Source organism: Leucoraja erinacea, chromosome 1 (genome assembly GCF_028641065.1).
Source record: "Leucoraja erinacea ecotype New England chromosome 1, Leri_hhj_1, whole genome shotgun sequence".
NCBI classification, from domain to species: Eukaryota; Metazoa; Chordata; class Chondrichthyes; order Rajiformes; family Rajidae; genus Leucoraja; species Leucoraja erinaceus.
This window is the reverse complement of record NC_073377.1, coordinates 154,002,157-154,014,652: the sequence shown is the minus strand read 5'-3', so window position 1 is coordinate 154,014,652 and position 12,496 is coordinate 154,002,157. Positions and strand designations below refer to the sequence as shown.

Genomic DNA, 12,496 nt, shown 5'->3' with positions numbered 1-12,496 from the left:
CTGTTTGGCAAGAGAGACCGCCTTCGCACTTCTTGCGGCCTCCTCCTGTCGCCGCACCTCCTCGACCACCAATGTCCTCCGCTCTGATGTTGTGGCCTTTCGCCAAGTTGGTTTACTTGTCGTAAGGCCAAAGCCTCCTCTTCCCTGCTGGACTTGCCCCACGATGTCTTTGTGCCTCAGGGCTGATGAAGCTTGCTGTACTGCATCAGATGGTGTCCACTTCCGGCCAGTTACTAGGGGCGGCACAACAGCACTGATGGTCTTGTCTCTAGAGTCCCTCAGTGTCATCTGGAATCTTACTTTAGAACACTTGTATTCCTCTGTTAGACTAGTGAGAGGTAGTTCCAGGACCCCTTTGCCATATAGGCCGATGTTAGTTAGACATCGCGGGATCCCGAGCCATTTCTTCGCGTATAAAGTTATGGTTCGCTCCATCTTCTCCACAGTTGTTATTGGGGCTTCATAAACGGTCAGTGGCCACATCGTCCGAGGAAGGAGTCCAAACTGTAGGCACCAGAGCTTCAGTTTCCCAGGCTGTAGGGTCTGATTGATGTTCTCCAGGCCGTTGACAATTTCTTGCCTTAGTTGTTGCACCTGCTCTTTTTCCTTGAGACTTGCGTTGTACCATCTGCCCAGGCTTTTAACTGGCTGCTCAGACACTGTTGGTATTGGGTCGTCACCAATGCAGAACCTTGTGCCTCTAAGCACCCCCTTGACTATGGAGATGCTTCGAGATTTACTTGGTTTGATTTTCATTCGGACCCACTTGATGTTCACCTGCAGCTTTCCAAGTAGCCGCTTGGTGCATGCTGCAGTAGTGGTTAGTGTTGTCATGTCGTCCATGTATGCCCTGATGGGTGGCAGACGGAGCCCAGCCCTGGTTGGTTCACCGCCCACCACCCATTTTGAGGCCCTGATGATGACTTCCATGGCCATTGTAAAGGCCAAGGGTGAGACTGTGCAGCCTGCCATGATCCCTACTTCCAAGCGCTGCCATGTTGTACTGAAGTCAGCTGTTGTGAAGCACAGCTGCAGGTCTTGGAAATAGCTCTTGACCAGTGTGGTGACGAGCTCTGGTACATGGAAAAAGGCAAAAGATTCCCAAAGGAGTTCATGGGGAACTGAACCAAATGCATTGGCCAGATCGAGGAAGATCACATGTAGGTCTCTCTTGTCCTTCTTAGCTGCTTGGATCTGGTGCCAGATCATGCTTGTATGCTCCAAGCAGCCCGAAAATCCTGGAATTCCTGCTTTCTGTACAGATGTATCAATGTACTTGTTTGTTACCAGATAGGTGGACAGCCTTTGTGATACAATGCTGAAAAAGATTTTTCCCTCGACGTTGAGGAGACATATTGGCCAGAATTGGCTGATGTCTGACACATCCTTTTCTTTAGGTATTAGCACACCCCCGGCCCTTCGCCACGCCTTAGGTACGGTTTGCTTCTTCCACACCACCCTCATGAGCTTCCATAGAAAGCGTAACACATCCGGTGCATTCTTGTAGAGCTTGTATGGTACTCCGTTTGGCCCCGGAGCTGATGCTGCTCTTGCTCGCCGATGAAGTTGATGAAGCACTCCTCCAGAATTGTCAGCTGAATTTCAGAATTGCACCGAGAAAGAAAACCAAAATAGTTCTGAAGTGTTTAACCTGCATTTGATGGTTGCCATTTTGGCACGATCATGAATAGTTTTGTCTCGTGAGAATATGAGGACATGTCTATAGATGTCATTTGCACAGCCTTCTGGAAATCGTATCACAAGTTACCTGCAAGAAACTGTTAACAGAATTGAGACAATGCACTGATTAACTTAGTTGAAGAATTGGTTCAGAGCTAGGAACAAATTATAAGGATCGTAGGCCTATATGTGACCAGTGATCATAACTAGTGCTTGCTTTCCCAGTGCACATATAACATATTTAAATGGAAGAACTAGAGAGCAGTTTTTCAAAATCTGTCAGTACAGTTAATAGCACATGTTATAGATTAGAGTTGTAAAGAGACATTGAGAGACTGCATGAGCAGAATTGTGGCATATGCATTTCAATTAGGGGAAATGTCAGATATCTGCCTCAGAAGTAAAAGCTAGTTTGGGGCTGCTTTCTAAATGGCAAAAAACTGTGGAGAAACTGAGATTTAAATGTTCCAAATAAAGAAATTATTAAAAATGAATGCGTAGAAGCAGCTATCATCCATTTTACAAGATGTTAAGAGCAGTGTTGGTTTGAGATGCAGTTACATTTTGCTTTAAGTCCCCACAGAACAGTTTGGAATCACAGGCCAGCTGTTTGGTTCACTTGCAACTTAGTTTTAATGATGAACAGCATTTCTAATCAAATTCCCCAAAATCTTCAATATCTTCCGAACCCATGTTTACCACTCTTGGTCTAAAATTAACAATTGACCCAGCAATTATTGGTTTTATTGATCATAGGTTGGACAAATCAATTCTCACATGTAACTGCCAAGTGGTTAAGTTGGCAGAAGGAAACATATCGTTCTTGAATAATTGAAATGATGAACAAGTGCAATTTCAAAAATTCTCCCTTCTCTGAAGGATCACACTCACACACTAAGGATAAACAAACAGTTTATTGAGCTTCAATTATAATCCATCACAAAATAGCGAAAACAGGATTTCTCTCACAATATCTATGCCTTAATTTAGGGGCAAGTGAACGTCTCAGTAAATGTTTTAGAAGATCCGCCCAGTCGGTTGTCCAATAACAGGGGGACAGCGTAAACAAAGCCGACTCCTTCGTGTTTAGTGTGCTAGCCTTGGGATAGGTTAATGACTGTGGGATCCCAAGCAATCACGAGGGAACACGATACATGAATGAAAGTGTGCTGATGGTTTTCTGGAAGGTAGTCGCTTTTGTGATATCTTCACTTCCATACACAAAAATAGCTTCTTCTCACGAGCGGTAGCTCTACTTAACAGCCACACTATAGTCAAACACTTATGGACTGTCCAAATGCACTTTAGATATCTTGATGTGCAATATATATCAAAGTTGCCCCATTGTTACTCTTGCACTTTATTTTTTACATTTTTAAACTATGATGGGTTTTTTTTATTGTCTGCTGTATATTGTGTACACAATACTTCAAATGCGACCTAACCCAAGTCTTATAAAGCTGCAACATGATTGCCCCACATTCTCCCCGCATTTCCCATCAATTCACCTCAGATTCTACCACTCAATTACATATTGGAAGCATTTTACAATGGCATATTACTCTACCAACCTATGAAATGGGCAGTTACAAAGCATATCACATTTATAGTACACTAGACCAAGTGGAGACCCATTGGGTCTGCTCCCCAATGCAATATTCCACCACTCACCCGTTCCCCCAACGCAACCCGTTCCCCCAACGCAATATTCCACCACTCACGCATAGCCCCCAACTGCACAGGCGCGGCTCATTTCTCCTCATCCCCAGCACTCACTCCTCTTCACCCTCCCTCTTCAATCCCTAGAGAGGGAGGGCGGGGGTGATGTAGAGGGGAGAGAGGGCGAGAGAGGGAGGGGGGTAGAGAGAGTGGGAGTGAGGATAGATAGGGAGGGGGTAAAGAGGGGGAGGGGGCGAGAGAGAATAGAATAGAATAGAATAGTTTCTTTATTGTCATTGTAACATGGGCCATGTACAACGAAATTTAAAATGTCAGCCAGTCAGTGCAGCATTCAAACATTTCTAAAGCTAACGAAACATCCACGGTAAAATAATAAAGATAAGCAAATAAATAAAAATCAGAGGGAGGGGGCGAGAGAAGTATAGACGTGGCAACTACCCTCCCTACCCCCTCCTCTCCCTCAATCCCCCCCACTCTCCCTCCTCACCTTCCCAGGATCTTTCCCCTCTCCTCCCCTCCCCCTCTTTCCCTCTCCTTTCCCCTAACACCGCCGCGGACCCTTCGTCGCGAGGCCTCACCGATGCAGTCTTGATGTCTCCTTCACTGCTGCAGTCTCGATGCCTCCTTGATTGCCGCGTAAAACCCCAGCCTGGGCATCGCGGGTAGAAGGCCGGGTTGGAAAAATTGGAATGGTAATTTTAATGAGGCCCTCCCCCTGATGTCACTGGAAGCTGGTGGCTGCCCACTCCCCCTTTGTGATGTCACTCAAAGCGGTTTGAAGGAGGCTAGCCGTATAAAAAGTTGGTTTTCGCTATTTTTAAAACGCTATAACTTGTGAAATATAGCATGAAATGTGAAGTGAAACAATTTATTTTGTCAACAGGGTTAATGTAATTAATAATCTGAAAATGTCTGTGCTAGCACGTGGCGTTTTAATTAGGGTAAAAAGACACATAGGCATATACGCGTGCACACACACGTATACATACATACAAGATGAGACTCGTAATAAGTACTAGACCAAGTGCAGACCCATTGGGTCTGCTCCCCCAATGCACCCGTTCCCTAGCCGTAGCCCTCATGGGAGGCGTAGTCCTCCAACTCAAGCCGTTCCCGAACGTAAGTGAAGCTGATCACCGCTAGCTGAGCCATTGTGATGTCATCAGTTGAAGCTGGCTGTTTTAAATTCAAAGTCATTTGATTTTTTTAAACTTTAAGCAGTAATAAGTCAAGAAATAAAGCATACAATGTTCAGTGAAGGTGATCTCTGCCTAGAGGGGAAAAGTGAATCTGAATATGTAAAAATCTTGTGAAAGTTGGCATTTTTAAAGCTTTAATCGCGAATAACTTGTCAAATATAGGATGTAATCTTCATTGAAGCTGATCACTGCTAGCCGAGCCATTGTGATGTCATTAGTTGATGCTGGTCGTTTTTAATTCAGTCTTTTGATTTTTTTTAACTTTTAATCAGTAATGAGTCGAGAATAAGTTGAGAAATAAAGCATGAAATGTTCAGTGAAGGTGGCCTGCCTCGAGGGGAAAAATGTCAATCAGAATATGTAAAAATGTAATCGTTACCGTGTAGTGTTTTTGCGGAGATGTATAGACAACCACATATACACATTTACAAGATCAGACTTTTCTATGATGATTTATTTTCCTGAGAAGCAGTATTCTCAATATTTTACTTGGTAAAGTAATATGTCCCAGTAAAAGTGATGCTGTTGTAAGGTTAAAGGATAGTAGCTACACATCTAGTGTGTGGGTGTCTTCATTTTCTATCAGGTAACCATATAACCATATAACAATTACAGCACGGAAACAGGCCATCTCGACCCTTCTAGTCCGTGCCGAACACATAATCTCCCCTAGTCCCATATACCTGCGCTCAGACCATAACCCTCCATTCCCTTCCCATCCATATAACTATCCAATTTCATATAGATTGGCTTGTTATACAAAATTATTATTGTTTATTAATTGTTTCTGCTGTATTTTGTGTAACATTTGCAAATGCAAAATCAGACACAATAATGGGAGGATAAAGCTCCCAGCAATATTCCACCATACTTCCAGTTTTCATATTAAAAAGCACAGGAAATTAACGGATTAATTGCTCTTTCTAAACTGTTGAATTCTTCAGCACTTACTGCAAATTTCATTTTCATTACATTGTACTGCTACCAACACGCTAGCTCAAATCTGTTACATACCCGTCTCTCTACTTAATCATTTTCATTTTGGAAATTCAAACTGCTTTAATGTAATTCCCATTCTTAGTAATTATGCTGAAACGGTTGAGTAACTGGTTACATTTTGGATGTCAAATTTTATGTTGTGTATTTGAAAAATTTATTGCTGCATATCTAAAATGAAATCGTGAATCACTAGATATACTCAGCATGTCGGGCCGCATCAATGAAAAGAGGAACAAAACTGGGAAAGAGAGCTGTAGGGAAGGGCGGGGGGTGAAATGGGGGAATTTGTCTTCTTTGATATGGTAAAATGGGAAGGCAATGGGGAAAAAGCTGTAAACTTGAAGAGACTGCAACTGGAATCTGGAAAAATAAACTGTTGGAATAACTCAGAAGGTCAGGCAGTACATGTGAAGGGAAATGGACTGTAGATGTTTCTCCCAACAGTTTCTTTTAAGATGTAAACAAGGTTTTCTGGTCAATGAGTAAATGGGGAAGCTAGAGATGAGGTCATGGACAATGGAATGTAGCCGTGTAAAATGCAGAGCAGAAAGACATGTTGTTGACCTAATGTTGTAGAATTCTGTATTGAATCCTGAAGCCAGCAGCGTGGCCATTCAAAAGATGATGTGCTGTTCCTCAAGCTTCAGCAGGCCTCATTGTAACAGCACAGGAGGTTATGCACCAGTATCAGAGTGGGCTTGCAATGGAGAATTAAAGTTCTAGGCAATATACAGTCTAGACTAGAGCCACCCCTGTAGACTAAATGCAGTTTCTCTGCAAAACAGGCACCCCGTCTGTGTACGGTTTCTCCATTGTAATTACTGAATGTAGATTGGAAGAAATGCAAGACAATTGTTGCTTTCACCTGCAAAGATGGTTTGGAAGGGAAGAGGTGAAGAAACAAAGGTGTTGTGTCACCTACAGTTGTAAGAAAAAGTGGTGTTAGAAACAGTGGAATCACAAATCCTGCAAAATGTTGACAGTTAAGGATGTGGGAAAATGTGCTTACTTCCGGAATTGGTGCTTCCCCTCAACCAAAGTTAACAGAACCCATGACCACATATCATCCATTTGCCATGCCTCGGTTCTCTGGGTCAGAACAAGAATATGGTTTCCATTGTCGTCCTCACCTTCCACCTCGTCAGCCTCCACACCACCTCCGCACAATTTCCACCATTCTGCACAATTTCCACCATTTTCAAAGAGTTTCTCTCTTCCTCTCTTCCACTTTTAACCTAGTCCCATTGAGGTTTTACGTCACTAACTTACTAACTAGTAAAATAGAAAATTGTAAATGCACGACAGATTGGTGGACATCTGGAAAATGAGAAAGATTGACACCGGTTTTAAATCCTTTGGTACGACCATTCAGATTCACCATATGAATTGATTGAACCTATAATGTCAATTGAGCTACCATCATACACAATGATATTCTTTTAAGTTTTGCATTTTTTAAAACACTAATCCTTTGATGGCTTCTCGATTGCAAATGTTTCCAAAGGGACAAATAAAATGTTTTGCATTAGGTACATTCAATTTCATTTGGCAAGGTGATTTTATCCGTGTGCAGCCAAACAGACATTAACTAAAACCTGGCCATTATTTAGGTAGTATAATTAAACTTGAATTTCATGAACTGAGAAACCAATAAAAGCTCTGTACTAGCCTTGTATCACTGATACTCAATTCCCATTTTGTGAGCCAATTACTTCATACAATTAGTCAATATTTTGTTTTTAAAGTTATTATAACTTTAAAAACAAAATATTGACTAATTGTATGAAGTAATTGGCTTTCGTGCCTGTTTTGTAATTTTATTTTGCCCTTTTGCCTGCCTATTCCAGAGATTTTTCTCATGTGGAATTTTTAAGTTCTTAATGAACTTGAGTTGATTATAATCAACTCATTATGATTATAATCAACTCAAGTTCATTAAGAACTTAAACATTCCACATGAGAAAAATCTCTGGAATAGGCAAGCAAAGGGCAAAATAAAATTACAAAAAAGGCATGAAAAGGCATTTATTGACAAAAAAGGCGTTTATTGACAAAAAAGGCATGTATTTCCACCACCAAAATATGGTTAAAAATGATCATTTTAAAGGTATACTTCATTATTGCCTGGTTGCAAATAACTACTAGCATTTTTTTCAAATTATTTGGTGTTAAACTATGCCATTTGTCAGACAGAATATGCTTCAGTTGTGAAAAACTTCTTTCTACCCCAGCTGAGGTCACTGGTGCATTCCTGAAACAAGCTACAAACTCTACATTCATGTTGATACCTTGTGCATTACAACTACCTTTGAGAAATGTAGCTATGTTTTGTATTTCTTCATGATCTTTGTTAGCTAAAATCCCCCTCTCACATTTTCCTTGTATGTCTTTACCTACATCACCAGGAAATGTAAGTACAAAGTACAGCGAGTGAAGATGTAACCAATTGAGCAATAGTTGTGCTTTTTTAAGTTCTACAATACTTCCAATGTCAAGAAATACTCCTATGATGGTTGACCTGCCTCCAGAATCTAAGGTTGAAAATCATTGCGGAGATGGGGCACAGTGTTCACAAGCTCTGCTCCGTCCTCAAAATCTTAAACTTTTGCCGCACTGTTTTCAGGGGATTAAAACAAATGTTTGGTCCTATAGTAAAAGTTGAAAAGGGAGAATCCCGCTTGGCGATTGGGCTAGGTTACTTAATTTATAAAAAGGTGGGATAGAAGAGTGCTCTCCAATAATGTAGGAGTCTATAGCTGACAATGTTGTCCAGTTGTAGTCCTGGTCTTTAATATTTACAGTAACACAATAGATTTAGCTGGTGTTTGAAAATCTATATTAACGGGTGATTTTTTGACAATGAACAGAGGGAACTTTATTGTTCTGTTGAGTAGCTGTGGCTAGTGAATTATGTCATAAATCATAGGACAATAATGTGTACCAAAATAGATTAGAGCAATAAAATTAGAGAAAAAGAAGATTTTGATCTCGTACATTAGTTATTCCCTAATTGAGTTGAAAATATTGAAATGCTTGAAGAATATTTGGACAGTTTTTATTTTTTATACACTTTGATTTTTATCTCTTGGCCCAATTTTTCATATTATTACAATTCATTCCTAACAATTCATCATGCTGTAAGTCATAATTGTTAATAAATTTACATCATTGATCTTTATTGCAGGTGGAAAAGAAGATGGTCAGGTATCACAACAAGCACGTGTTAAGTCAATACGTGGGAGAGGGTTTCACCACAATCCTGGCCGAGGATTTGACCCCTATTCTTCAGCCAGGTTTGAAAACCCAGCAAATTATGGATATCCTCAGCCAAGTGGATCCTATAATCCACCATTTAACCAGAGGCCACCTGGTGCACCTCCAAGCTTGCACCCAGCTAACAGCACAATGCATTCGCAACCAGCAATGCACAACCCAATGATGTCTTATTCGTATTCTCCTTCATTTTGGCCTCCTATGTGCAATGATTTACCACCCTTTCTATCCCCTCCTCCTCCTCCTCCGCCGCCACCACCACCACATATGCCCCCTCCTCCTCCTTCTTTTCCCCCTCACCCAATCAGCACCGGCTGGCCAGAATCAAATGTAAGGCATCCTCCTTGTTTCCCAAATTCCTCCTTCTCTTGCTATCCCAATGCTTCTCCCTCGCGGATGCCAAATTCTCAGTTCTCACCGCGGCTACCTCCACAAGGACAGCCAGATTACAGACCACCCTATTAGAACCACGTCTGCGTTATGCCTCCATTGTATGACGACAATCATCACTCAGCGAGGAAACTAGGGCAAGTGAGTGTGAATTCTTTAAACATTGAATAGCATTTGATAGATGGAAGTGAATAATAATGCGACTTGTGGTTTCCAAATCTATATCTATTTAAAAGTGTGGTTGTACTAACATGGGAATGGTATCATTTAGTGGTCGCTGTGATCATAATCCATCGCGACCTGCTCAGCACTTTCTGTGCTACCAGTGGCCATTTTATCCAATCAAAACCCTGAACTCAACTAAAACACAACAGGGCAGCACTGTGGCATAGCTGGTAGAACTGCTGACTTACAACACAGAGTCCTGGGTTCGATCCTGACCTTGGGTACTGTCCGCCAGGTTTCCTTCAGGTACTCCGATTTCCTTCCATACCCCAAAGGAGTGCGGCTTTGTAGGTTAATTGGCGAATGTAAATTGTCTCCAGTGTATGTAGGGAGTGGATGAAAAAATGGGATAGCATGGAACTAGTGTGAACAAGTGATCAATGGTCGGCATGGACTCGTAGAAACAGAAACATAGAAAAATAGGTGCAGGAGTAGGCCATTCGACCCTTCGAGCCAGCACTGCCATTCAATATGATCATGGCTGACCATCTAAAATTAGTACCCCGTTCCTGCTTTTTCCCCCATATCCCTTGATTCCTTTAGCCCTAAGAGCTAAATCTAACTCCCTCTTGAAAACATCCAGTGAATTGGCCTCCACTGCCTTCTGTGACAGAAAATTCCACAGATTCACAACTCTCTGAGTGAAACTCAGTGGGCTGAAGAACCTGATTCCATGTTGTATCTCTAAACTAATTTTGGTCATATTAAAGACTGAATTTCAGTTTTCTAAACTGTTGAGGTATAAGCAATGGTACACAAAAAAGCTGTAGAAACTCAGCGGGTGCAGCAGCATCTATGGAGCGAAGGAAATAGGCAACGTTTCGGGCCGAAACGTTGCCTATTTCCTTCACTCCATAGATGCTGCTGCACCCGCTGAGTTTCTCCAGCTTTTTTGTGCACCTTCGATTCTCCAGCATCTGCAGTTCCTTCTTAAACACGAGATATAAGCAATGTTTGTTCCAAGCAATCACCTTTATTTGGAAATGGTTTTCATTGCTCTGCAAAACAAGCAGAAGCAAATTACGAACCCAACTATCCTTGTTTATAAAATCAATGTAAAATAGATTTCAAAACATTTGAAGTCCGGCTTCACCACCTTCTTACCTGGACTTATTATTTGTATTCTGTATTTTGTAAATATAATGGTTCTGGTTCTGTTGTTAAATTTGTGATCTGTAATATAATTAGACCTTCCATCTGTAATAATAAACCTAATATCCAGAAAATAATTGGCAGATTTGTAATCAAAAATGTCTCAATTCTGAAGAACAGTCCAGCTACTTTATTTTTTATATTAAGAAGCTAATCCTTGATCAGTCTTTGTCTGTTTACATGCAAGTTTAGAAGGATTTGAATTAAAGATTGAATTCAGTTTGTAACCTTCATTAAACCCTGTCTATCTTTATTTTACATTTTCATTTATTTTGTGCTATAGCAATAAATTCACTTCATTCTGATGTATATTTTTGTATTTGCTTTTCATTAGGAAGTAATTCCGATATCTGATTCCGTGCATGAATTGTAGAGAATGAATTGATTAATAACGTGTAAAATTCAGACAAAATAAAATGTTCTTTGGTAATTTACATATGCTTGTTTGTTGTGTCATGTTCTCAGACGGAACTATTAACATTGGCATAGCCCAGATAATTACGCAGTCCCCAATCCTAGAATTTGTGGTTATATCAGTGAGAAATTGAGCATTATGCTCACAGCCAGCAAAGCAATCTAGGTGAAGTCCTCCAGTGGTTCAGCGGGTATGTGCACTGCTTAGTGATTTTTAAGCAGCACAAAAACAAGGATCATATATTTAACCCCATGGGGTGGTGGTCTACTTCAGAACTGTTGCTGCATTACCCAACTGTCATTCTAAGAAAGCGCATGACTTCCAATGGCCTAACCATTAATATATCTACATGTTTTGACCAGACCCATCATTTATTTATTTGCCTCAAAAATACTCCACAATTTGAGATTTGTAATAGAAAAAAATTCACATGTGGTTAAAAAGTACAGTGTCAGATTTTAATAAAGGCCATGTTTATACATTTTGGTTTCACCATGGAGAAATTACAGCAGTGTTTATGCATCCCCCCCCCCCCCCCCCCCCCCCCCCCCCCCCCCCCCCCCCCATTTCAGGGCACCATAATGTTTGGGGGACACAGCAGTGTCATATAAATGAAAGTAGTCATGTTTAGTATGTTGTTGCATATCCTTTGCATGCAATGACTGCTTGAAGTCTGTGATTTATGAACATCATCAGTTGCTGGGTGTCTTCTCTGATGATGCTATGCCAGGCCTGTTTTGCAGCCATGTTTAGGTTAAGGTACACAAAAATGCTGGAGAAACTCAGCGGGTGCAGCAGCATCTATGGAGCGAAGGAAATAGGCAACGTTTTGGGCCGATACCCTTGTTCAGACCCTTCTTCAAATCAGTTTAGCTTAAGCTTATTTAGGGGGCAACTCCCCCTTCAGCATATAAAAGGCATGCTTAACTGGGTTTCATAGATGAGGTAATATTCTTTGGATCTTGGGCAGTTCCTTATCACCTCCATACTTTGCTCTTGCCATCACTCTGATATTTTAATCTTTGTCTTATCAGCCATGATCCCAATGAATGGCAGTGCTGGCTCGAAGGGCCGAATGGCCTCCTCCTGCACCTATTTTCTATGTTTCTATCTGTCCACAAGACCTTTTTCCAGAACTTTGGTTGCTCTTTTGAGTGCCTCTTGGCAAACTAACCTGGCCATCCTATTTTTTTGCAGCTAACTGGTGGTTTGCATCTTGTAGTGTAGCCTCTGTATTTCTGTTCATGAAGTCTTCAGCGGACAGTGGTCATTGACAAATCCATAACTGAAGTGTGTTTGATCTGTTGGACAGGTGTTTGGGGATTGTTCTTTATTATAGAGAGAATTCTTCTGTCATCAGTTGTGGAGGTCTTCCTTGGCCTGCCAGTCCCTTTGTGATTAGTAAGCTCACCAGTGCTCTCTTTCTTCTTAATGAAGTTCCATGCAGTTGATTTTGGGAAGCCTAAGGTTTGGCTGATGTCTC

General features: G+C 41.2%; 1 protein-coding gene across 2 annotated transcripts in view; it reads left to right on the top strand.

Annotated features, from left to right (window-relative positions):
• The window catches only part of naf1 (nuclear assembly factor 1 homolog (S. cerevisiae)), a 177,960-nt gene extending 166,928 nt beyond the window's left edge, over window positions 1-11,032 (top strand). For both annotated transcript variants that reach the window (XM_055646057.1, XM_055646050.1), the window contains exons 9-10: window positions 8,743-10,185; window positions 10,388-11,032. In XM_055646057.1, the coding sequence (XP_055502032.1) occupies window positions 8,743-9,296 (554 nt within the window). In that variant the 3' untranslated portion in view covers window positions 9,297-10,185; window positions 10,388-11,032. The remainder of the gene's footprint in view (window positions 1-8,742; window positions 10,186-10,387) is intronic.
• The last annotated feature ends 1,464 nt before the right edge of the window (window positions 11,033-12,496 follow it).